At 35.8% G+C, this 27,998-nt stretch overlaps 1 protein-coding gene and 1 long non-coding RNA gene across 2 annotated transcripts; one reads left to right on the forward strand and one right to left on the reverse strand.

Annotated features, from left to right (window-relative positions):
- Positions 1-974: 974 nt before the first annotated feature.
- On the reverse strand, positions 975-2,647 carry LOC113087740 (uncharacterized). Its single transcript, XR_003285613.1, has 3 exons — positions 2,503-2,647; positions 1,427-1,475; positions 975-1,163 (listed from the first exon to the last, which is right to left on the reverse strand). It is a non-coding gene; the product is annotated as an uncharacterized LOC113087740 (long non-coding RNA).
- Positions 2,648-3,581: 934 nt separating this feature from the next.
- LOC113087741 (ATP-binding cassette sub-family C member 8-like) lies at positions 3,582-27,944 on the forward strand. Its single transcript, XM_026255655.1, has 40 exons — positions 3,582-3,602; positions 4,434-4,593; positions 4,764-4,905; positions 5,495-5,616; positions 5,750-5,916; positions 8,021-8,263; positions 9,023-9,211; positions 10,374-10,538; positions 10,628-10,783; positions 10,906-11,040; positions 12,256-12,418; positions 12,964-13,004; positions 13,079-13,230; positions 13,575-13,680; positions 14,607-14,738; positions 14,871-14,943; positions 15,023-15,128; positions 15,826-15,858; positions 15,941-15,973; positions 16,041-16,139; positions 16,586-16,670; positions 16,761-16,841; positions 16,919-17,056; positions 17,209-17,322; positions 18,530-18,614; positions 19,343-19,587; positions 20,541-20,707; positions 21,941-22,010; positions 22,130-22,287; positions 22,931-23,023; positions 23,183-23,285; positions 24,001-24,114; positions 24,200-24,320; positions 25,720-25,850; positions 25,934-26,012; positions 26,103-26,211; positions 26,322-26,425; positions 26,557-26,690; positions 26,765-26,827; positions 27,711-27,944. The coding sequence occupies exons 1-40, from the start codon at positions 3,582-3,584 to the stop codon at positions 27,846-27,848; spliced, it is 4,770 nt and encodes a 1,589-aa protein (XP_026111440.1). The 3' UTR covers positions 27,849-27,944.
- Positions 27,945-27,998: the final 54 nt, after the last annotated feature.

A 27,998-nucleotide genomic window follows, 5' to 3' on the forward strand; every position in this document is an offset into this window, starting at 1 on the left:
GCAGTCTACTCAATGAAATGAATTAATGACCTAAAAAAAAAAATAAAAAAAAATATATATATATATATATATTGCTTCCATACCATGGAAAAATATTTTAAATAATATTAGGAATTCAAGGGGGAAAATAAGAAGAAATGCATTGAATTAATAATAATAATAATAATAATAATAATAATAATAATAATAATAATAATAATAATAATAATAATAATAATAGATAAATAAGTAAAATTTGTAGAAAAGCATGCCATTTCACTCAAAACAAAAAAGAGAGGATACCTTTGGCAGGAGCAGCTACAAGTATGATCTAGAGCAGGAGATGAGAATTATTAATGTATATACAGCACAGTGACAGCTGTTAGTCTGTGATAAACACGTCAGTGTTTCTTAACTTTACTGGATCCCCATCATCTCTGAAACCCCTCAGAACAAATCACGCTTACTGATTTCATTAGTGCAGTGAGCAAATGAAGTATAGATCACTAGTTAGTAGGCTTACCCAGTCTGCAGCCATACCAGTTATGTGCAAGATATACTGTATGTATATCAAAAATATGTAAAAAAAAAAAAAAAAAACTAATATTAATATATTTATAATTACCTGTTTAAAATTATAAAGTTGCATGTGTGTGTGTGTGTGAGGATTTTAAGATTTGATGTATACTATAAGTGCATATTGAATACAATTTGCACACTTCATGTTGTGACAATATCTCAATAATAAGCAGGATAATATTATTTAGTAATATTTGCATATTTTCAAGATATGTAGGTTACTTACTGGTTTTTGCTTTGCAAAATACTTAAATAATTAAGATAATATGTAATATATATGTAATATATACCAAAACTAATATATCTTAAACATGCATTGGTAAAAAAAAATAAAATAAATAAACAAAGATTCCTAGACTCCGTGCAATCACAGTTCACACCACTAGGGGTCCGAGAGAGAAAATGAGTCGATATTGTCCAAGCAGATTCTCTGTGAATTAGACCTGATTATTATTTAAGGTTGGTTTCTGTGTTTCCAGACTCACAGATCCACAGATGGTAGAGTCTCTTGCACATGGTGCGGTGCTGGTCAGGAATCTCCTCAAAATCCTGGTAGAAGCACGGCTTCAGAGGAATGAAGCCAGGCAGAGGAGGAAAGTTGTTTTCTACAGGACAAACAATCAGAATAATGCATACATGTAAATGCACATTCTTACTGTTTATACTTTTGTAATGAATGAACAAATTATTATTATTATTATTATTAAGAATATATTTAGTTAGTTAAACTTTTGTAATGAATGAACAATTATTATTATTATTATTAAGAATATATTTAGTTAGTTAAACTTTTGTAATGAATGAACAAATTATTATTATTATTATTAAGAATATATTTAGTTAGTTAGATTTGATTTAGCGTCCTTACCTGCCATTGGGAAACTGGTGTCGGCTACTTGTTTTTAAGAGCTGTGAATCTACAAGTGAAGAACATTCATATGATCACCCAATGTACATTATGAACATTACAGAACAATGAACATTGACCAACAGTACAGTCACATAATAGAGTATTCTTTTTGTTTTTCCTTCTGTGTTTGTGTGTCATAATTTTGGCACAAAAATATTGTGCAGCACAACTGTGTTCAACACTGATAATAATCAGAATGTTTCTTGAGCAGTAAATCATCATATTATTCTGTTTTCTGAAGATCATGTGACACTGAAGACTGGAGGAATGATGCTGAAAATACAGCGGAGCATCACAGAAATACATTACACTTTAACACAGATTCACACAGAAAACAGCTGCTTTAAATAGTTAAAATATTACTGTCATAAACTGTATTTGAATCAAATAAATGCAGCTTTGGTGGGCAGACATTATAGGATCTTATCTTAAAAACATTAAAAAAAATCTTCCAACCTGACACTGGTAATGTAGCCTAAGCTAATATCATTTAATATATATATATATATATATATATATATATATATATATATATATATATATTATATATATATATATATATATATATATATATATATAAAGAAGACCTTGGGGTACATATTAGTCTAATGTGGGGGGCATTTGTATATCATGGACAGACAGGAGTCAAAAAGATCTCTAAAATCTTGTAATATTCAGAGTCCAGCTGAAGAACTGTATGTTTTGTTTAAAACTAAGACACTCTGAACTCTCTCGAGCTAATAGTGTTTAATGTCTGCCGGCGGGGAGTGTGTTAAGAGCTCGTGGATTAAGAGACAGGATCACAGATAGGCTATAAGTGAGTGTGTTTTCTTTACTTACACATATTACAATTCGTCTCAAACGCGGATCGCAACATTTATCCTCGGACTATTGTTTACATCCCTAATGCTGCATTTGTTTGTTTCGCGGCCGTTAACTACAAACAGTGAGCAAATGAAACCCATCCATCAAGTCAGCTCAAGCTAAGCTCGAGCATTACACAGACTGAATAGAGAGGAAAATAATCGCCTTACCTTCTCCTGCACACCGAGAGCACTACAGTAACATGACTTCTAGTGCACACTCTTTCACATCAAATCAAACACAGCACACACCAAAGGAAGCAGAGACGCTCGCTTCTTCAGACTGTTTCTAAAGTTTCATGTAATCTTCATTGAGTTAACATTAGTCGCATATCCAGAGACAGATCAGTGAATACGTTTACGGATTTTAGCCAATAGGAGTGCAGTGCTAGATTCTGAACAGGCCCTCTTCCACCTCGTTGACCAATCACCGCGCTCGATGGCGGTTGCTGTCCGCGGTGCTGAAGTTGTAGTTTGGTGGGCGTGTTAAAGACGGAAACCTTTGACCTAAGACTGTCCTCATTACCATTATCAAACATCAAGCATTTAATTTTCAAGTATTTTCATACATATAAAATAATGGATTCGTTTTTTAATCACAAGATATATCAAATAATTTACTTCAGAAAAAGAGTTAACAAGTGCACGTAATAAATGTCCAAAAAGGCGAATGTGTTTCACATATTTTTTTATAATAAATAAATGAATCTTTAAATTATTAGATAAATTATGAAAACTGTTATAAAAGGAAAGTTATTCCTTACTGTAAAATAAATAACTAAATATTTTTTGAGTAGCCTACGTTTTACAAAAACGCTATTTAAAAAATAACTATGTCAAGTTTAAATTATTTTATGAAATTTACTAGCAATTTCTGAGTTAAATGTTTCTAAAATGGTTTTCAGTGTTCGTACATTTGCATTGTTTTACCACTAAGTGGCAGTTTCTATGTCAACTCATATCTATAGCTTAATTTCTTAGTTCTATCATACTTATGAATCTACAAATAACATTTCCCCCTAACAGTAAACAGTCTTACTGTAAGTTAACTCATAAAACGCTCAAAAATGCATGAAGGGAGAGAGGATGAGGGTGGAGATTAATGACGGTGAGTGAGGACTGATAATCTCTGCTGTCAGTCAGATCAGAGCACAGACAGCATCACACTCTCCGTCTGTAAAGCTCGTCTTTATACTGACTTCAGAAAGCCACGAGGCATCGCGTGGAAGATGAAATAACCGCTTCTGAAGATGATGCGCGGATACAGACCGGTGAGGAACTGCGCTTTAGTTAGAATAATCTGTCAATATTATGCATGTGTTTTTTTCCCACCGGAGAATAACCTGAACTTGTTGTTGTTGTTGTTGTTGTTTTTTTTTATGTTTTTTTTTCATAATTTTTTTAAACATCGTCTCCTCAAATGCTACATTTTCATGAACATGCTATTTAAAAATGTTAAAACAAGCTTGTATTTCATCGGGTTTTTTTTCGCAACTATTGCAAAATACTGTTTTGTGAAGAAAAAAAAAGAAAGACAATGACATTTGTTTTAATGAAATTGTTGTTTTTCATCGAGAGAGAGAGAGAGAGAGAGAGAGAGAGAGAGAGCTGTGATTTAAATATAACTTGCTTAAATAACCCTTCGCATGCGGTTTTTAAGAATTAAACATGTTTTATACATAAAATATAATGTTCACTATCTATAGGAATCCCAACACAGGTAGGGATCAGGAAGTAGTTCATTTATTGCACACGTTTTATAGTGAGATATCAATGGCCAATGATTAATTTAGTGCTTATTCACATGCAGGGCAGTATGATTTATATATGAAACTGATATGATGTCTGCAGTGAGACTGAAGCTGCAGTACAAAAGATGATAAGGGGATAGAGGATCACAATATTGGAATTGCAATATGGCTTTTTTATTCAAACCGTGGATTGGAGGATTGCAGTAGCTTTACCTCAGGCCACCCCAGTGCTTCACACACATCTTTAATAATGACTGGTCTGCTGCATTCATATATGCCCATAACTGCTGCATTTGTGGCCTGTTTCTGTGTCTACAAACCTCTCTCTCTCTCTCTGTTTGGTCTCCTCAGACTCCCGTCTCCAACTCGACTCTGTCCTTCTGTGGCTCTGATAACTCCTCAGCATATAAGGTTGATAATGGCCTGCTGAATAACGGCTGCTTTCTGGACGCTCTCGGTGTCGTCCCTCATGTCTTCTTGCTGTTTAGCACCTTCCCCATCCTCTTCATCGGTGAGATGCTTTCTCAGATTACACATTTTGCACGTGAGAACCTGGGCTTGGTTTCAGATATGGTCCTCCAAGGCACAAATGAGTATACTGAACATTGTTCAAGTGCATTGAGAAATATCACAGCTTCACTCAACTGTTGTGGTTTTGTGTTGGTGTGGTTGTGTTTGTAGGTTGGGGCAGTCAGAGCTCTAAGGTTCACATTCATCACAGCACATGGCTTCATTTCCCCGGTCATAACTTCCGCTGGCTGCTCACCGTTGTCCTGCTGTTTGTGCTGGTGTGTGAGATCGCTGAGGGAATCGTGTCGGACGGGTAAGAACAACTACTAAACCATGCCCTCGTCCATTTGTGTCTGACAGTTTTGCAGTTATTTAGTCGTGAGGAATAAAATAGTTAGATATTAAATATGCAATTTAAAGTTTAAATCAAGTAGAAGTATCTAAGATTCAAAATTGCTTTTTCACAAATCAAATGTTGGCTAAATTAAAACTTTTAGATTTCTGTTTCTAATAAATGCTGTTCTTTTAAAATTTATATTAATTTCTGAATCATTGACAGTACAATGTATCACAGTTTCCACACAAATATTGAGCAGCACAACTGTGTTCAACATTGATAATAATCAGAAATGTTCTTGAGCAGTAAATCATCATATTATTCTGATTTCTGAAGATCATGTGACACTGAAGACTGGAGGAATGATGCTGAAAATACAGCGGAGCATCACAGAAATAAATTAGTTTAATATATAATATAAATGCAGCCGTGCAAAAACAATAAAAATATATATTTTTAGGAATTTATCTCAATATGCATTGAGATAGTAAAAATGCATGTAGTTTTCAGCACAGTTCAGGCCGTGACTGATGTTATTTAATGACTAAATGAAACTCTCCACCAGGTTTAATCAGTCCCGTCATCTCCACCTCTACATGCCGGCAGGACTCGGGATGCTTGCTGCCATCACCTCCATCATCTACTACCATAACATAGAGACCTCCAACTTCCCCAAGCTGCTCATAGGTATAAACAGACCCTGACAGCCTGATTTCACACTGGACTGATGCAGTTGATATGATCCCTGAGATAGACACTGAATGTAGTGTGCAAACGTCTCGTAATAATGTGCTCATGAATTATTTATCTTCTCACCCAGCATTGCTGATCTATTGGACTTTGGCATTTATCACCAAAACCATCAAGTTTGTGAAGTATGACGATCACGGCATCGGTCTGATGCAGCTGCGTTTCTGCATCACAGGACTGCTGGCGCTTCTGTACGGCCTGCTGCTGGGAGTCGAGGTCAATGTGGTACTGCGGAGGGTAAGCACAGGGTCAGGGGATTATTTAGAGCGGGTGTGTTTGTGTAAAATAATGCCTGTCACACAGAGAGTGGATTACTGGAGACAGCATTTAAAGGGACAGTTCACTCAAACGTGAAATTTTGATGTTAATTTACACAGCCCCAGGCCATCCAAGATATATATATACATGTCAAGGAATATATACAGCTCCTGACGATAAACGGAGGTCTTATGAAGTGAAACAATCGGTCTGTGCAAGAAACTGAGCATTATTTACAAAATTATTACCATTATTTCCACTGGTGACATCAGAAATGTAATGCATAAAAATCTTTGATCATTAAATTGCGCAATTGCACAAAAAAATAAAGTTTTGCCGGTTCGACAGTAGACAAAAAAATAAATAAAACAAGGTTATTGTGACTGTTTATCTCGCAATTTTGACTTTATAACTCAAAAGTTACAAAAAAAAGTCACTATTATCTTATTTTTTTATTTTATTTTATTTTTATTTTTGTGGCGGAAACGGCCTTCCATACTTTCAAAGTATCACTTATTAACTTACATATTAATTTAATATATTATTTTTAACAATTATTATCAAAAAATGTTATTATCAAATCATGAGGACACTGGTGCTTTAGGTATGGCATGATCCCCTCTGTGTGTTGCATAATGGTGCTCCGTGTGAGATTAAAACATGGAGAACCTGGCCTGGCTGTAGTTTCCAGCTGAATCCAATGTCACCGCAGCGCACAGTGAACTTCTGTTTGTGTCTGACAGCTGTTGGCCAACCGCTGGACGGGGGCAAATCCCTCTCTGTCCGCTGGCTTTGCTAAGCTCTTTATCAGGATGGTTCTGTTCTTCTGAGGAGAACAGAGGCTCAGTCCAGGTCTTGAATTTATGCCTGCTTAGAAATGAATGTTCATAACTCATCACTGGGGATAATCCAGTCTCGTAACCTGTGATTAGGCTTCAGGTAATTAGAAGATGAGTCGGCTGTTTGGCGGGAAAAACAGCTAAGCTTCATTTCAACTGGTGTCAAATTATAGTTTTTCAAGAAAATGTTTTTGGACATAAACATAAGTCATTCATGAGTTTGAACAATTTGAAACTAATTATCTAGACGTGTGCAAAACATGAGTCGAGACTTACTCAAGTTTGTTTTAGAAAGGTAATAGTTTTACTGAAGTATCCTTTGTGAAAAAGAAGTACAATTTACTTTTAAAAAGGTTTATACTTCAGTCTGAACTGAATGCATTTTTCTTTATACACTTAATTACGTTTTCTACATTTAAAGGACTATGTATTATATTTTAAAATCATATTACATGTAATTAGTTAAACTTAAGAGTGCTAGATAAATAGAACTTCACTACATCTTTATATGTAATTTCATAATTTAGTAATGGTTTAAGAACGTCCTGAAGGTGTCTCTCTTTAAATGTATTTAACGCCTGTATTTATGCCTTTTATTTATTTATTATTATTTTAATATTACATCTTCATATACAGTTATATATATATATATATATATATATATATATATATATATATATATATATATATATATTAAGTTTTGAAGTTCAGTGCATTTCAATAACATTAACCATTCTTCTTTTCATAAAGATTACTCAAAAAAAGGGGAAATTATTTAAAAAATCCTATGAAATTTGACATTATAGCTCTATTTTATTCATATTTGGTGATTGTTGTGGTTTTTTTTGTTTTTACAATAATTATTGCTACAAATGTATTTATTTTTTATATATTGTAAAGCATGTTAATTTTTGCTAAATACTTTTATGTTCTTTTACAAATGTGGTTTTACCTCCACACTGAATGTCTTTTCCATCCAATGCTCTTGTAACAGATAAACACAAAATGTTGATTTGTGAGACTGATGTGCACTACACGGTCTGATATAATGGGAAACTCCTGTTATTCTAGAGAAGACAATCTTGAGTGTTCTTCAAAAAACCTAGATCCACTGAGCACATTTAGGATGAATTAGAACGGCAAATTTGATCTTGAGCATCAGTGTCCTCTCTTGTTGTAATTTCAGTAAATCCCTGCTTCCCTGGGATGCTTGACTGATGATTGTGTCGTCTCTTGGGTTTCAGCGCTACATGTGGTTTCCGTGTCCCACAGAGGTCAAGCCTCCGGATGACCTCCAGGACCTGGGCGTTCGTTTCCTTCAGCCGTTCGTGAATCTGCTGTCTAAGAGCACATACTGGTGGATGAACACCTTCATCACCTCCGCACACAAGCGGCCCATCGACCTGAAGACCATCGGCAAGCTGCCCATTTCCATGAGAGCTCTGACCAACTTCCAGCGGCTCCGCAAGGCCTTCGACGCTCAAGCAGTACAGTAACCTTCTTCTCTGCGCTAAAGATATCTGTATCACATTATGAGGATTTACCCCGTCTAAAGTCTCACTTTATTGTATTGAGTGTCAGAGACATTTAGAATTATATTTGGATAATAATATAATATAATATTATATAATATTATATATATATATATATATATATATATATATATATATATATATATATATATATATATATATATATATATATATTTTTTTTTTTTTTTTTTTTTTTTTTTTTTTTTTTTGATGATGATGATGATGCAAATCACAAAGTGCCTTTTTTAAAACTTACCTGAAAATTAAAGAGTGAAAATAGACAAAATCACTCAGAGTTTTGTGTAAACTGTTCATAAAAGGCCAGTGATATTTAATCTGGATTCCAGGAAGAGAGATATTACATAATTTTAACCGGTTGGATCCTTTTCTCTGCCAAATCCAGAGTTTTCAAGCATCTGTGTGTGTTTTTGGCTGATCCGTCCTGTTTTGTGTTGACGTCCACTTGTATAACCAGACTGCTTATGTCCTTAATACAGCAGAATCATTTTTATCCCCTTTGTCCTGAAAAATAGAAGGGACTTCAGAAACACTTCAGATTAAAGTCCTTATGTAAGATACGGTAAAATAAAATCTGTTTGGGTGTGGAATTTACATAATCAGTACACCTGTTACTAACCTGCCAGTTTAGAGATGCTTCATGTATAGAGACTGACTCTCACGGTTTTTACGCTGAGCTCTGTGTTCTCCACGCAGGAGAAGGGTCCGGTCCCTCTGAAGGGTTCGAGGTGGATCTGGCTCGCTCTGCGTCAGGCGTTCGGCCGGCCGCTGGTCCTCAGCATCACCTTCCGCTTCATAGCTGACCTGCTGGGCTTCGCCGGGCCGCTCTGCATCTCAGGGATTGTTCATCACATCAGCAGTGACAATCACAGCGCTCTGCCTCCGGTACCACTGCAAATAATACAGCATACACAGCAGCTATTGGGACAGTTAAGATGCACTTAAACGATTAGTTCACCCAAAAATGAAAATTCTGTCATTAATTCCTTACCCTCATGTCGTTCCAAACCTTTAAGACCTTCATTCATCTTCGGAAACACAAATTAAGTTATTCCTAATGAATTCCGAGAGCTCTCTGACCCTCCCATAGAGGGTGAGTAATTAACTAATTAATCTCCATCCCTTCAAACTGTCATTGCATTACATAATGAAATGTGCAATTGCGTAAATGCATTATTATTGAAACAGCTGGTAATGTGACATCTGTATTATTGCATCATTTAAAAATTCCTCTCAGATGCCACTCTGAATGTGTAATAGATATATATGCTGTATATATTCATGTTCCTGAACACCGAGTGCAGACAAAGACTGAAGGGAATTGCTTTGGGTTTCTGTTTCTCAATGGAGAGTCAGGTCACCAAAATTATGTATGGCATTTTTATGCATAATATTTTGAAACATTCACAATATTTACTTCTTTAAAAAATAGGTTGCTCTGGTTAAGATTGATCATGTATTATTTTACAAACACAGGGGATGATACAGTGTTTATCTCACCCCATGATCGATCTGAACACACCTGAAGGGATCGAGAGCACAGAGACTGCTGTGATATATCTCACACATCTTATTAGTTGTTATTAGATGATTGTGTGCTCTGAGCTTTAATTCATATGGGTGTTTTCTGTCTTTCTTTCTTTTTTTTTTCAAATGAATTACAGAGTAAGTTATAAAAATAAATACAAATAAGTGTAACGAATGAAAAAGCTAATTAAGGATTTCTGCCAAAATCTGTTTCTGCCATAGAATAAAAAAATAAAAAAAAGTCAGAATCGCAGGATAATGTACTTGCAATTGTAAGAAAAACAGCAGAACTTTTTTTTTTTTTTTTTTTTTTTGGCATGAAAAAAAAACTGAATTATGAAATGTAAACGTAGACTGAAGAAGAAAAACTCTGAATTGTGATTGAGAAACATGGAATCGTGAGTTACAAAGTTGCAATTAACATTTGTTTTATTATGATGGTGAAAACGGGCTTCCATAGAAATGTGACCTGGATGTGTTCCCACTGCTGGGGATTTTAGACGCTTGCCTCTGTTTGTAGGTCAAGCTTCTCGGAGTGCACTTCATCTCGTCAGAAGCGTTCCTAGCGAACGCATATGTTCTGGCCGTGCTGCTGTTTCTGGCTCTTCTGCTGCAGAGAACCTTCCTCCAGGCGTCTTATTACGTGGCCATCGAGACCGGCATCAAACTCAGAGCAGCACTTCAGGTCAGATTCACTGTCTGTGTGTTCAGTCGTCAAACTGGTTTACTAATGACTTGATTAGACATTTGTCTTTTTTTCTTTACCCCATTCAGACTAAGATCTACAATAAGATCATGCGTCTGTGCACATCTAACATGTCTATGGGTGACATGACCACGGCTCAGATCTGCAGTCTCGTGGCCCGAGACACAAACCACCTCATGTGGTTCTTCTTTCTCTGTCCCAACCTGTGTGCCATGCCAGTTCAGGTTAAGATCTACTATTGCATTATGTAAATGATACCACAGGTTCCCAAACTCACACCAAACACATTAGATGTAAGAGAAGAATGGTGAATGCATTGTAAGTTGTGTTGTGCTGTACTGTGCAGATTGTGATGGGCGTTCTGCTGCTGTATTCTCTGCTGGGGGTCAGCGCTCTGATCGGTGCCACCGTCATCCTGATTCTGGCTCCTCTGCAGTATTTCGTGGCCACTCGACTCTCACGAGCGCAGAAGAGCACGCTGGTGAGACATTCACTGATACTGAGGACTGGGGTTATGAACTGAGCTAGAATAACCCCTACACATACAACTCTTTATATACACTAACACTTTAAAAGAGACAGAGATGTAGATTTTGTGAAAGATGTTTTTCTCAGTTTCTCTGTTATTCTCAGTATACCTTTAGCTTTGCAGGTTTCTTGAAGTGTCTTGGAGACACAGTTCGTTTGGATTGAGTCTGTCTCAGTTTGTTCTGTTTCTTCATGTCCGGACAGACTGATGATGATCACATCAAATCTCTGTGTGGAGCCCTGGATTATTACAATTAGTGGCATAAATAATGTTTGGAAATGTAAACCGATATTTACTACTGACACACTACAGCAAAAGATAGAAATAACGGACTTAAAACCATTTTTTTGTCTGCGAAAATACTAGTAGCCTAAGACTTTTGCACAGTATGTATATATAAATGAGCATTGCTACATAGCTGGAAACTTTGTCTAGTGCTCTTATGCATGTTTTTAGCATGATTTGTTCAAATACTGAATGACTTAGCATAGACTTCTTCATGGCTAGTGTTTGTGATGTAAGTTTCATTTCATTCTGTAACTTGTTCTACAGATCGATGCACTAGTGCCGCTGTTGATATTGTTTCTGACTGATACTATCATGATATCTGTTGCCTTTCCCTTACTGAATGTGATATTCTGTCAGCAATAACCTGTCAGCAATGCAGTGTTACCAGATATTACAATAAAAAGCAAAAAAAATAATAATAATAAAATAAACCAAAATTGTTTTGCTAATAAGATAAAGATATCGCTGACCCCAAACTGAAACTTCCTACTTTATTAACTTTCTAAAGTGTTAATTTAAGTGTAAAAGACAAGTCCAAAAATGATTATAATAGCTGGATCTGGCAATCTGCGTCTCACAGCGATCGCTTTCATTCAACAGATGCTAAACATTCTTGCAATCTGTCTGAACTGAATTATACATATCATGCACACATCCATATGAGGATCAAATTAGTCATTCGGAGAACAACATTTCTCATTACTGACTATGTGCCTGCACTGCCACTAAACTGTAAATAGCCTTAATAGAATAGAAATAAACCTTCTGTGTTCTGTTGGGAGTCTTGTTTCTAACCCTGCATATAATGAGATGAATCAGTCACCTCAATGTCATTATATTATCAGTCAGTGTGTGTACGCGTGATGTGGTGTGTTTCAGGAGTACACCAGCGAGAGACTGAAGAAAACCAACGAGCTGCTGCGGGGAATCAAGCTGCTGAAGCTGTACGCGTGGGAGCACATCTTCAGGTCCAGCGTGGAGGAGACGCGCAGACAGGAGCTGAGGAACCTGCGCACGTTTGCCCTCTACACGTCCCTCTCCAGTGAGCCGCACACACAACTACAATCAACAACACAATTTAAATATAAAATACACACATCACAAGATTGGAGGAAAAAATAATAATAATAATTTGGATTTTTACCTACACAAGAACATGCAACAATTAAATTGAATTGTTTAAATTCAATTTTATATATACAGTAAGTGTAGTGTAGTGTAGTGTATATATTTAGTTTATGAAGTGTATATATACATTGGGCATAGTGCTTTTCAGGAAATGTTTGTCACAAAGCAGCTTCACAAAAAATAAAAAAATAAAAAAATAAATAAATATACAGATGATGTTAGAAATTCAATTACCTAAATATTTTTATATCTAAAATTATATATTTACATTTGGATTATTGCATATGTTGTAAAATATTCAGAAATATACATCAGAAAATTACAAAAGTTTCACAGCACATCTTGTTTTAAAGCAGCTGCTAAGTTACAATTAAATAATTTCATGAAAGTGTACACATATAAACACATTTAAATTATGAGATAATGAATGCTAGTATTTCTTTTATTATGTGTCCTCAGTCTTCATGAATGCTGCCATCCCGATCGCTGCTGTTCTCACAGTGAGTCACGCTCTTGTTTAATGCTCCCTGCTCTGTGTGTCAGTGTGAGAGCTCTGTGTGTGTTCTGCTGGCAGATCTTTGCCGTTCACGTGCACGTGCACAGCGCTACAGACTTCGATCTGTCTCCCGCTGTGGCGTTCGGCTCGCTGTCGCTCTTCCACATCCTGGTCACGCCTCTCTTCCTGCTCTCCAGCGTCCTGCACTCCACCGTCAAAGCTCTCGTCAGGTGACCCACATCCCTACGCTTGAGCAACTAGGGATGGGTGATATGGCCAAAAAAAATAAATCAAATTTTTTTTAGAACATATATAGATTTTTTTTGTGAACATGGACCCATTTGATCTCTTGCAGCATCTCATGAATGAAACAGCATTATAAAAATGCAGAATCAATTATCATTGGCATATTGTCAACGTGTCTAATTCTATATTTCTATTCAAAATTGAGATGCATTCAAATGAATCAATAAAAGTTAGAAAAAACGCCCAGCCCTATGAGGAACTACTGCTTCAAGCCTCATCGTTTCACACATTTGAGCTCAGAAAAGCCTGATTTGTGTCCTGTTCTCAGTGTGCAGAAGCTGAGTGAGTTTCTTGGCAGTACTGAGATCGAGATCGATCAGGATCCTGCCGGTCAAACTGCAGCAACAGAACACAACAGCAACATTAAGTCTGTGGTGAGTCCAGCTCCATGTCCTTCTCTGCCGCGTGTGAACTGATTCCTTACATAGAAAACAACAGAATAGACTCTAAACAAGGACACGGTGAACTATACCTCTACGTTAGAGGAAGATCGAGGATTGCTCTTTAAGCGCTGTTTCAAAAGCATCTACACTCAACTCTAGGGCTGTGTGATGAATTAAAATAAAACCACAATCTCTGTTTCTCTAATCTCTTTTCATCAATTTCAGGCAGAAATTATGACAGGCATAAATATATGATAGTATTACAAATTTTATTTTACATTTTTCCGAAACATTTTGTGTGTGCATGCGTGTATTTTTATATTACAGTCACAATATTTCTTATCTTGTTTTATATATTTTTGTCAATTATTATTATTATTATTATTATTATTATTATTATTATTATTATTATTATTATTATTATTATTATTATTATTATTATTATTATTAAATAATAATAATAATAATAATAATAATAATAATTACAACAACAACAAAAAACTATTTTAGTATATATATATATATATATATATATATATATATATATATATATATATATATATATATATATATATATAGGCCAAAGTTTTAAACCCTACATGATTTTATTTATTTATTTATTTATTGCTATATTTATCAGAGAAATCCAAATTTGATTTATTTTGCTAGAAGGTACAGACCTATAAACACTTTACTAACATGAGTTAGTAAGTCATATTTAAAAAATTAACATCTTTTTCATATTTAAATTTTTTTTAGTCAGTAATTTGCTTTTATTGATAGTAATAAAATTATTATCATTATTATTATTATTATTATTATTATTATTATTATTATTTTTATTATTATTATTATATCTTTTTTTATAAATAAGTCCTGCATTGCATGAATGATTAGTTGTGGTTCTCTGCTCTCAGTATGCATTACAGCTCCAGGCCAAACTGGTGAATCGTAAGAATAAAGCCAAGCAGGACGTGAACAGGAACTTTGAGCAGCAGGACCAGGAGCTGACGGCGTCAGCCAATCAGGACGAGGACACGTGCATAAAGGTTCTATTCATATGATGCATGCTTTACTGAATACTGGATGTTTTGAATACTGAATGTCTAGAACATTTATAGATTTTTTTTTATTTTTATAATCAAAATACTTAGTATTGTTTTCTTCTTTTTTTTTTCTAGATTGTGAACGGCTACTTCACATGGACAGAGGGCTGCCCGACTCTCATCAATATCGACATTAAGGTTCCTTTCGGTGAGGTTTTGTCTCACAGTTGCTGCAGATGTTAGAGAAGCTCTGAGTGTATTTCCTCTGACTCCGTGTGATCTCTCAGGTCAGCTGACGATGATCGTAGGCCAGGTGGGATGTGGGAAGTCCTCTCTTCTGCTGGCAGCACTGGGAGAGATGCAGAAGATTTCAGGAAACATCACATGGAACAGGTAAAGATCAACATAATGCCACGTCATACTCTAAGATTATTAGAAGTCATCATGTCAAAGGGCATCACTACAACATAATGAAAGGCCTTCTTTCAGCGTGTTTATTTCATGCTAATTTTTGTTAACCAAAATTATTATTATTATTATTATTATCATTTTATAAAAATCATGCTAAAATTAACTATACATAAAACCAAAATAAATATATGTTTGAAATTAGGCAACAAATACTAAAGCAAATAAGTTTGTTGAAGCACTTTCATTACAAACAAACAAACAAACAAACAAACATAAATTAAATAAATAAATAAATAATGGAAAAGTACATAAATAACAACTAATAAATACATAAAAGCTAAAACTGAAATAAAAATAAATAAAACCTAAATATGAAAAATAATAAAAATGACAAAATCACATTACGAAATTAACAAAATACTGCACTAGAATTAAAATTAAAATACAAATAAGAAAAACTGTAATAAATAAATTAAAATATTTATAAAATGTGAATAGTAATCCTAAAATAACTATAACTCTGGCTGGAACACTGTATTGACCAATCAGCATCTATGAATTGTATAATATCTTTTTAATTCACTTAATCATTTTGCATTACATTTTTGTTTGTTTTTTAAATACTGGATTGGATTGTAATCAGATAATCTCATATTTGCACTGCTTCATTTTCTCACAGTTTACCCAAGAGTGATTCTGAAGAAAATCTGAGGTACTGCAAACACACACACACACACACACATATATAACCTTTCTGTATTCATTAAAATCCTTTATCTTGTTTTGTCTTCCAGAGCCCAGTATCTGAGTGGAAGACAGTCGCTCAAGTAATGATTTGATCACTCAGTTAATACTCGATCAGCTGCACAGTCTCCTCACTGCTTGTGTTTTCAGGACGAGAGGTTCGGTGGCGTACGCTTCCCAGAGACCCTGGCTCTTAAACGCTACGGTGGAGGAGAACATCTTGTTCGACATGGCCCCCAACGAGAAGAGGTAAAGTGTCTCTGTGGTTCCCTGACGTGATCCGTCGCTGTCCTGATTCCTGCGTGTTCAGTCGTGTGAGAGATGCGTGCGGATGACACGCTCCTCACACAAACACAATCGTCCTGCTGCTGTCCCAGAGGCCAGAGGAAAGTGCTTTTATCAGCCTCACAAAGAGCCGAGCGAGAGAAACCAGAGGCTTCTCAATGGGATTCCCAGTCCACGGCTCGTCCGTGAGGCTCTGCTGTTATGTAACAGGAGCTGTGCTGCAGTAACGGTCTTTTAATGCTGGCCGTCACATGAAACATGCTGCTTTATTCAGTGCTGTTTAAAGTTCCCTTTCAGTCGGTCTCATGAGAGCACTATTATCTTCAAGTGAACTAAACAAGACAATGCATATTGGTGTGCAACATTGTGCTCAAAAACAGTTTTACTATTCACTATATTTTTTCCCTCAGATATAAGGAGGTGATTGAGGTCTGTCAGCTGCAGCCCGATCTGGACACGCTGCCGCACGGAGACCAGACGGTGATCGGAGAGAGGGTATGTCACGTGAGTTATCTTTCTTACAGCACAAACGGAGCCGAGAGCATGTTCTGCGTGTCTGTGAGCGTCTCAGTCTGTGTGCTGCAGGGCATCATTCTGTCCGGCGGCCAGCGGCAGCGGATCAGCGTGGCTCGAGCTCTTTATCAGCAGACTAATGTGGTTTTCCTGGTGAGTTCAGGCTAACGTTGAGCATCATCAGCAGTTGTGTTGGTATAACCTGAGAAATCCTTCATCTGTGCTTTCAGGACGACCCGTTTTCAGCTCTGGACATACACCTCAGCGATCACCTCATGCATGAAGGGATCCTCAAGTTCCTCCGGCAGGAGAAGAGGACCGTCGTGTTGGTCACTCACAAACTGCAGTATTTACCTCATGCAGACTGGGTACGAGCTTTTAACTGTGCAGTCATTTCACCAGTCGGCCTGCATGGGTCAAACTGTTGAATATGGGAAGAGAAATGCTTTACATACGTTCACATTAATGCATTATCTATATCAGTCTTGTAAGATGTGCTTTCATTATATGGGTCCTGTAGATTATAGCCATGCGGGATGGGACGGTGCAGACACAAGGGACCTTAAAGGACATCCAGTGTGCCGAACCTGAACTGTTTGAGCAGTGGAGAGCCCTGATGAACAGACAGGACAAAGTAATAAATAAATAAATAAATAAATAACTGAATAAAAATAAGTATTTGAAGTAATGTTCTTCTAAAATAGAATAATAGAAAAAAATAAATATTAAATAAACATTTAATTTGATTTATTTATTTTTAAAAATGATTGTTTGATAGATGTTATTTTATAATAAATAAATAAATGTATTAAAGATATGTATGTATTTATAAAACATATTTCCTTGATATGATGACCTTATTAATTAATTAATTAATTAACATATACATTTTATATATATATATACATACATATATATATATATATATATATATATATATATATATATATATAACAATTATAATTTTTAAATAAAATTACATATTTGATATTGCGTTGTTCTCAAATAAATAAATAAATATTTTTAATGAGTCATTTATTTATATTTTTATTTGATATGATGATCTTCTAAAATAAATGTATCATTAAATATTTTTGTAATTATTTATTTACAAAAATGCTTTGATTGTTCTTCTAAAATAAACAAATAGATATATTTTTATTCATTTATTTATACATGAGCATATGTCTTTGCTATGAAAAAATTATTGTTTGATAGATGTTATTTTATAATAAATAAATAAATAAATGTATTAAAGATATGTATGTATTTATCAAACATATTTCCTTGATATGATGACCTTATTAAATAAATTAACACATACATATATATATATATATATATATATATATATATATATATATATATATATATATATATATATATATATATATATATATATAAAATTACAATTACAATTTTTAAATAAAAATACTTATTTGATATTGTATTCTTCTCAAATAAATAAATAATAAATATTTGTTTAATGAGTGATTTATTTATATTTTTCTTTGATATGATGATCTTCTAAAAATAAATGTATTATTAAATATTTTTGTAATTATTTATTTATAGAAATGCTTTGATATGTTCTTCTAAAATAAACTAATACATATATTTGTATTTATTTATTCATAAGCATATGTCTTTGCTATGATGTTCTTCTAAAATAATAATAATAAAAAATAAATCTCTCTCTCTCTCTCTCTCTCTCTCTCTCTCTATATATATATATATATATATATATATATATATATATGTATGTATATATATATATATATATATACACATAATTTCTTAGGGCTATGTTTGACTAATACAGTATCACAATATTTCCACAGGAGAACACCACAGAACTGAAGAGGAAGAGTTTCAGGCGGCCCATGTACTCTACAGATACTCTGGCCACCGAGGACGAGGATGAAGGTACAACATCTCCTTCATCCAAACATGAAACTCAGTGTCAGTGCTTGCATATCTTAATTTCTAATAGAAATGTTAGCCATACAGGATTATGCTGTGTAACAGCTGACAGGTGGTTGTGCTGTGACAGTCGTATCTGTGATGCTGTGCTGCAGTGTGACTCTGATGTTCTTGTCTTCTCATCTATGATGGCTTCCCGTGTGTGGACTTAATCCAGCTGCAGATCTCACTGTTAGTGAAGTCAAAGGTCTGGACTCAACGGCATGAATACTCTGATGAATAGCATGCAGCCTGAGGATGTTTGAAACACAGTGAAGCCATTATAGTAGCTAGTCTTATGTAACACATACACAACAAAACAGCGCACAAAACCTTCGCTACGCTCCTGTGAGCTAGAGTTATCACATTCATGCACATGATAATGCGCTCCGCTTGAGTCTCAGACGCATGACATGCATGAAGCGTTCAGAGAAACTGATGCACCTTCTCCTTTCTCTTCCAGACCCCATGCATGAGTGCACGGGAATTAATAAACCACTGCAAATATTCAGCATGTTTGTTTTTCACACACTCTGAACGACTCAAACAACAGAATGCATTTCCAAAGTGACACACTTCTCTTTCATGTAATTCATTCCGGTTGATCTGAGTGCACTAAGTGGAATGAACGAGCTGAACTCTGCTTAACCTCCTCCAGAACGAGATTGGATGGTGTTTGGTTGTGTTTGCAGACAGTACCACCAGCACCGATGAGGACAGCCTCAGGGCGGAGCTGCGTCACAGGACCACTATCCCCTGGAGCTCGTTCGCCACGTACCTGCGCTCCGCAGGTCTGCTGCTGCTGCCACTGCTCGTCCTCTCGCAGCTCACCAAACACACGCTGATGGTCGCCATCGACTTCTGGCTCGCACACTGGACGTCCCGCGTCATCGCAGCGCAGATCGGGAGCACCGAGAGGAACTGCACCAGCACAAAGGTCAGGACACTGAAACAGCAACTTGGACAAATTTGAAAAAATTAATTGAATTATTTTCAAATGAAGTGTTGTTGTGTGAATCCATAGAGACTGTGTCACACATGCTTGAGCAAAAACACACATGCATAGTCTCTCTCACACACACACACACACACACACACACACACAAGTGCACTGCTTTAATCTCGAGGGTTTGATCTCAGCTGTTGGAGTCTCAGTCTCAATCCCAGCAGACCGTCTGTACACTACACACACAAGTCTTTAGTCTCAGCTGAATGAAAGAGTGAAAGAGGTGAAAGAGTCTTCTTGTTTTCAAAAAATCAGTTTCATAATAGGTGAGTTACAAGGAAAAAATGGCAATATAATTTTAATTTCAAAGAAATGTACTGTAGTACCGTTCAAAACTTTGGAAAAACAAACAGAAAATCTTACAGCCCCAAAGAAATAAATATTTTTATTTAGTAAGAACACATTCAATTGCTCAAAAATGACAGTAAAGAGCAGAGTTGTCATCAGGAATCACCCTTAACAGATGAAAGGATAATACAACAAAGATATCGCTTTTCTCAGCTGACATTATAACTAATATTTTATTGTGAATACGAGACAAATAATGAATGCTGTATCAGATGCAGGTAATCACACTTGCTCAGTTCATCTCTCTCTCATAAATATCTACTACACATAATACACTGCTTTTACTGCAGTAATACAATAAGCTTTTAATGAAGCAATTCCATGTTCCTTCGTTACTAGTTCTAATGTGAAGTTATGGAATCAGTCAGCTGCTAAACTGTCAAACTGAGATTTGAATCCCTGGAGGAAGGAAGTAGTTCTGCACAAAAGAAAGCGTTTAAAGTTTTAAGATGTTATTGTTTTATGTATTTACAGACTGTATATTTGTCATTAGTTTGAGTGGAGCTGAGTGTTGTTGTTTTGTGCTTCTGTCTCAGGACTGTGAGTTCAGTCACTCGTCGTACCTGCAGGTTTTCTGCGGTCTGTGCGCTCTGGGAATCGTCCTGTGTCTCATCACGTCTCTGGCGGTGGAGTGGACGGGTTTGCGTGTTTCCCGAGAGCTTCACTGCAGCCTCCTGCGCACCATCGTCCTCGCACCCATGAGGTCTGTGTGAGTTCATCAGCTCGTGATCATCCTCTGAAACCACACACGTATACTGCAAAAAAAATATGCTGGGGTACAAAAACCATAAATAGGTTCTCTTTGGATGCAAGATTTTAAAATTCATCAAAAAACTAATTACTCCAAGGCAATCGAAATTGAGGTGAAATTTTGTTAAAAGCTTTTATTCACATGGCTTTACATTAAAGGCAACACATCAGTGCAATTATGCATCACGGCTAACAAGCCTTCATCAGGATGTCAAACTACAAACACGCTCAGAGTCCATTTAATAAATTCGTCACATGACATAAGCTGTTTCCATCCAAAGTTACGAATACTTGTTACTTGTGCGCAAAACTGGAATATTGCATAAAACATTTGTGAATAAAGCAAAGTTGAAGAAAACAAAATCGGCAATACTAAATTACTTGAACTAAATATCATAAATAATGTAATTTGCTGCAGTTTAGTAGAAGGCACTGTTTTTCGAGCTTCAGAGCATGCAAACTTAACGCGGTCATGTTGTCTTATTTTCGGAGCCTGCTGTTGAGGAATCCAGTTTTGGGTTTTGGTTATAAAGCAAATTGAGACTTTGACCAAGAATTTTATAATGACAAAACTAGCATTTCAGATGCTGTGCAATTAGATATGTCTGTTAGTTGGTCCAGTTTTATGCTGTCTCATCGCAAAGTCACATGTCTTTTTTGATGCGCAAGAAGGAATTAATTCGGTAAAAATGTTTCCATCATAGTTTATGCACATGTTTTCTTACTGGAAAAGAAAATAAATCCTACTTACTTGAGTGCATAAGTTTTTTTTTTTTATACATTTTTTTTTTTTTTTTTTTTATGTGCATCTTGGCGTTTCCATCCAGTCCTTTTTCATGTGATATCCCAAAATACCCATAAAAAAAACACAAATATAGTCATATAATTGTGTCCACGCATCACACAGATAATTTTTTCTCGTAAATGTAATTGTTCCCAATAAATTCTAATTATTAATATTTATTAATCAGTAAAGTAATTATATGTGCGATGCTTTGACACCTAATCAGGTGACTATGTCATGTGCCGAATTGATTGTTTAAATGGTACACCTGTTGTTTTTGTTTTCAATGTAAAGCATGTAAATAAAAGCTTTTTTCACTACAATTTCGAGTGCCTTGGAGTGAATCTTTTTTTTTTTTTTTTTTTTTTTTTAACATATATACTGATCTGTTTTTCCCATCAGGTTATTTGAGACAACTCCCCTGGGGAACATCCTAAACCGATTCTCAGCGGACACCAACACAATCGATCAGGTACTGGAGGATAAAGAGATTTTACACTTCACAGAAGACTCATGCATAGTGTTTGCAGCCAGGATTGGTTTGGTCAGTGTTGGACTGTGATGGACAGATGTGTGTCTGTGTGATTGCAGCACATCCCTGTGACTCTGGAGTGTCTGAGCCGCTCGACTCTGCTGTGTGTGTCCGCGGTGGGCGTCATCTCTTACGTCACGCCGCTCTTCCTCATCGCTCTGCTGCCGCTGGCCGTCGCCTGCTACTTCATTCAGAAGTACTTCAGGGTGGCGTCCAGGTTAGTCACAGAGTATTCAAAAAAAAAAGAAATCTATATATAAACAATGTCTGTGACAGATAAAGTTTACTACTGATGTCTGTAAAAATTATAGCAGCTTACCTGAAAAATTTTTTTCATTTTTTTTAGGTCGTAATATTTTGTATTATTTCTTAAATATTAAATATTTTGATATTTGTTACATTTATATTATTTATAGATTTTTTTTATTTACATTTGAAATATAATATTTCTTCTTATTGTTGTATTAATTTCAATTAGATTTATCATATTTCCTACATTTTAAACGTTTTAGTGATATTAAATACATTTTTATAATTTAATTTAATGTTGTTGATGTAATTATTTCTCAAGACTTGTTTAAATGACACAGCATTTGTTATTGAAGATTTATATATCATATTCAATATTTTTTTTCCAAATTTAATGAATTAAAATTCAATTCAATTCAAATTCTATTCTATTCTATTCTATTGTTTTATGTTGTATATTTCCTATTATTTCCCAAAAAGTAAAATTTTGTAAAACTTTATTTTTATTTTTTATATTATATTTTCTAGTAACTTATTATTTTAATGGTGCATTTCTTAACATTATTTATCTTGCATTATGAATGGTCTGTTTTCTCTGTGTCTGTGTGTAGAGATCTGCAGCAGCTGGAGGACAGCACTGAGATGCCGCTCCTTTCCCATTACTCACAGACCATAGAGGGCCTCACCACCATCAGAGCGTTCAGGTAACACACACACACACACACACGCACAAGCGCACAAGTGCACAAGCACGCACGCACGCACGCACACACACACACACACACACACACACACACACTAATGTTCAGTCAGTTATTGATTTGACACACCATACTGACTGACTTGACTGTGTTTTGTCTCAGACACGAGCAAAGGTTTAAGAAGAAACTGCTGGAACACACAGATGCGAATAACATCTCCTCCCTTTTCCTGATGGCAGCCAATCGCTGGCTGGAGGTTCGCATGGTAATGAAAACTATCATAGCATATCTAGCACAGATTTAAATTACATATACATTCAAACCAAAAAGTATTCATACACCAAATATAATATATATATATATATTTTTTTAGATTGGATTACAAATAAAACTGATAAAAATTTGGGACCAATTATACAGATATTTTGACCTGGCCATGTTTTGCTGAATGGTTTTTCTTTAATTGCTAACTCCGAAGAAAATGAAGCATTGCTTGGTAATTGGTTGACCTAAATTGGTCTTATCTAATTGTGTAAAAAAAAGACCAGATTTGACAAGTTTAGACTTTGTACCTACAAGGAGAATTTCAGTTTGATCACTATTTTTTTTTTTAATGAAATTAAATGAAAAACTATTTTTTATTTCAGCTAACAGCTTAACAGAGAAGAAGGACATACCGAATTAGGGATAGAAGACATAAAGAGCTGGGTATCGTGGGCATAGCAATGGAAATAAATTCCAAACTTCTTAAAAATTTGACAGTAAATGCCAGTAAATAAATGATGAATAGAAGAGGCCCCAAGACTGAGCCTTGGGGAACACCATCAGTAACATGCGATAGCTCAGACCTGAAGTTTTTAAGTTTTACATACTGAGTGTGACCAGCAAGATATAATCTAAGCCAAGACAGATAGGTGTCCATAAATCCCAGGGAGACATTGTTAACAAATGCATATTATTTTTGTATTGGCTCTTTGCAGGAGTACATCGGGGCGTTTGTGGTGCTGATCGCGGCAGTGACGTCTATAAGCAATGCTTTATGCAGTCAGCTCTCAGCAGGTCTGGTGGGTCTGGGACTCACTTACGCTCTCATGGTAAACTACAGAAACAAGCCTGCTGCTCATCAGTCTTTTCTAGCGAATGTTCCTCACTAACCGTCTTCGTTCTGCCTCCGTGAAGGTGTCCAACTATCTGAACTGGATCGTGCGTAATCTGGCCGACATGGAGGTGCAGCTGGGCTGCGTGAAGAGAGTCAGCGGTCTGATCCACACACAGCCGGAGAGCTACGACGGACTCATGAGTGAGACACTGACACAATGCTGGGAAATAGGGAACAGTCCTAAAAACATCAGAATAAGAAGAGGGAATTAAAATAAATAACAACAATAAAAATTATCTATTTGAACGTATGGATCAAATATTCATTTCAGATCATACGATTTTTTTTTTATTTTTTTTTTATACAATACATTTTGCTAATATATATACACAGTACAGACCAAAAGTTTGAACACACCTTCTCATTCAAAGAGTTTTCTTTATTTTCATGACTATGAAAATTGTAGATTGACACTGAAGGCATCAAAACTATGATGAGCTTCAAGAGGTAGTCTTGAAATGGTCTTCCAACAGTCTTGAAGGAGTTCCCCGAGATTACTAAAATAACTGAACTATTCCACAACATTCTAATTTACTGAGATGCACCTGTGTTTGTATATATATATATATGTATATATGTATATACGTACATACATACACACACATTTAATATAGTTAAAATATTTATACATTAATTAATATAAAATAGTTGTTTATTAGTATATTATTAATTATTATTATTATTATTATTATTATTATTATTATTATTATTATTATGTTGTTGTTGTTGTTGTTGTTTTCATCATTGTTATTTCCATTTCTGCGTCATATTTAATCCAAAATTGGGGAACATAAAAAAAAAGTTAACTAAATATTGATTTCAGATTAATTTTGTCATCAGTTTTATTCTTAAATTATTATTATTATTTTAAATAATAACAACTTCTATATTTAAAAAAAATCTGAATCAATATAAATTAGTGGTCTGTATTCTGGGTATATACATTAGAAGTTCATTAAAAAAAAAGCTAAATAATAATAACATTTTAGAAAATAATAATAATAGTAATAATAAAACTAATATTAATTTAAAATGATTATATAATGTAAAATATTGGTATTTCATCCAAATTAAATTAAATATATAAATATGCTATGCTTTTAAAATAAATATTATTATTATTTTAATTATAGCATTTCTAACAATCTGAATGCACATTATATATTATGATTCACGAAAGAATAATGCAGTATTTTGTTCACCACTTTTGAAAGTTCTTTAGAAAGTGTCCTCAGCAGATGTGATGTGATGGTGATGGTGATGTGATGGTGATGGTGATGGTGAGGTGATGGTGAGGTGATGGTGATGGTGATGGTGATGTGATGGTGAGGTGATGGTGAGGTGATGGTGATATGATTGTGATGTGATGGTGATGGTGAGGTGATTGTGAGGTGATGTGATGGTGATGGTGAGGTGATGGTGAGGTGATGGTGATGGTGATGTGATGGTGAGGTGATGGTGAGGTGATGGTGATATGATTGTGATGTGATGGTGATGGTGATGTGATGGTGATGTGATGGTGATGGTGATGTGATTGCAGCTCCTGCTCAGGTTCCTGCCGGATGGCCAAAGTACGGAGAGATCCAGATCAAGAACCTGAGCGTTCGCTACGACAGCAGCCTGAAGCCCGTCCTGAGACACGTCAGCGCTCACATCCGACCGGGACAGAAGGTCAGTCTGACGCTCTACACAAACACACTCAGCTTTCTCTGGAAGAGCAGATGACATGTGAAGACGGAGTGTTTTATGTCTAGGTGGGAATCTGTGGACGGACGGGGAGTGGGAAATCCTCCTTCTCTCTGGCTCTCTTCAGAATGCTGGACACCATCGAGGGTAACACGTGCTTCGTCATGATCAAACTCCTCATGTTCTGACCTCTTCTGGGTCTTTGTGACTCCATGGATGTGTTTCGTTCTGAAACAGGGCAAATAGCCATTGATGGGATTGATATCGCCAAGCTTCCTCTGCAGACTCTACGATCAAAGTTTTCCATCATCCTGCAGGATCCCATTTTATTCAGTGGAACGATTCGGTGAGGCTGTTTCTCCAACCTTTTATACTGCATTTTCAATCAGGTTGACTGCACAAAGACACACAAATCATGCAGTGCGGTCAGCTCTAGTCTTCACTTGTGTTTCTCAGGTTTAATCTGGATCCGGAGAGAAAGGCCACTGATCAGATGCTTTGGGAGGCTCTTGAGATTGCCCAGCTCATGCCAGTTGTAAAAGCTCTACCTGGAGGACTAGGTGAGATCTAGCAGTTCAGTTCAGTGTGAAATGTGTGACCCTGGAGCACAGAAGCAGTCAGAAGTAGCACGGCTTTATCTGAAGCAATAGCCACCAATACATTGTAATTGTACAAATTGTCCGCTCCACAGATGCAATGGTGACCGAGGGAGGAGAGAACTTCAGTCAGGGTCAGCGACAGCTCTTCTGTCTCGCTCGAGCCTTCGTGAGGAAGAGCAGCATCCTCATCATGGATGAAGCTACAGCGTCCATCGACATGGCCACAGTGAGAGCAAGATTCAGCTTATTCAGCCATTTGTTTCTCTAAAGTTTGGTTAACCACCGTCTCTGTTCCTGTAGGAGAGTATTCTGCAGAAAGTAGTCATGACGGCGTTTGCAGACCGAACAGTGGTTACGATAGCAGTGAGTCCCTGCACCACACACAACTACACAGCAGGGGTCTTCAGCTCTGGCCCTCGAGGTCCACTTCCCTGCAGACTCGATCAAACTCACCTGCGAGGAAGACCCGGATGAGCTGCTTCAGGTGTGTTTGATTAGGACTGGAGCTGAACTCTGCAGGAATGTGAACCTTGAGGACCAGAGCTGAAGACCCCGCTATAAAGCATTTACAGAACTAAACCTAAAGACTGTCATCTACTCATCCCAATCCACAAAAGCCTTTCATCAAGCAACGTTCACGCTAATATGATGGATTATATGTGATAAGTTTATTTCTGACACTGTATTCAAAAATGCAAATTGTATGCAAATTTTATTTCTCACAATTTATATCTAAAACGATTACTTTTTTCTTGCAATTCTGAAGAAAAGTCAGAAGTTGAATGGTAATTGGTATTTTATATCTCTAAGCTGACTTATTTTCCCTCAATTCTGATGTCTCACAATTCTCAATTGTTCCTCTACGGTAGTAAGTTTATATCTCATAATTCTGACTTTTTCCCACACATTTTGAGTTTGTATCTCACAATTTTGACCTTTTTCTCAAAATTCTATTTTCTCGATTAGTTTATATCATAATTCTAATTGTATCTCACAATTATTCTTCCACATAATTCTGACATATTTTCTTCAAATTAAGTTTAGATATCATAATTGGTTTTTCTCACTATTCTGAGATCAAAAGTTTAAAGGTTAGTCTTTATTTTATTTTTTTTCTCTCTCAATTCTGCCTTGTTTCCCAGAATTTGGAGATAAAAAAGCCACAATACCAGATCTTTGTTTTACTCAAAGTGTAAAGGGCTAGGCTCGCTGTGATGTGATGGCTGGTGTGTTTTGTGTCGGACAGCATCGTGTTCACACCATCCTGGGCTCAGACGTGGTGATCGTGATGAAACACGGCGCTATCTTAGAGTACGATGAACCAGACGTCTTGCTGGAGCAGAAGGACAGCATTTTCTCTGCATTTGTGCGAGCCGACAAATAAAGACGGATGGAGGCATAATCATGCAAAACTCAGATGTGTATGGCTGCATATGCTTTGTGTAATATTTGTACAATTCATATCCTGTAAACTGATAAAATGGTGAATTTATTCATTGTGACACCACAGCGGTGTTTGAATCTCTACTGCCAT

The sequence above is a fragment of the Carassius auratus genome, unplaced genomic scaffold (genome assembly GCF_003368295.1).
Source record: "Carassius auratus strain Wakin unplaced genomic scaffold, ASM336829v1 scaf_tig00045270, whole genome shotgun sequence".
Lineage (NCBI taxonomy): Eukaryota > Metazoa > Chordata > Actinopteri > Cypriniformes > Cyprinidae > Carassius > Carassius auratus.

Excerpts from the sequence above, each read along its gene's own strand:
- LOC113087741 (XM_026255655.1), top strand. The coding sequence starts at position 3,582 with ATGATGCGCGGATACAGACCG. Across the intron at positions 15,129-15,825 it reads GGAAACATCACATGGAACAG|TTTACCCAAGAGTGATTCTG; the intron begins GTAAAGATCAAC and ends ATTTTCTCACAG. Across the intron at positions 16,140-16,585 it reads ATGGCCCCCAACGAGAAGAG|ATATAAGGAGGTGATTGAGG; the intron begins GTAAAGTGTCTC and ends TTTTTCCCTCAG.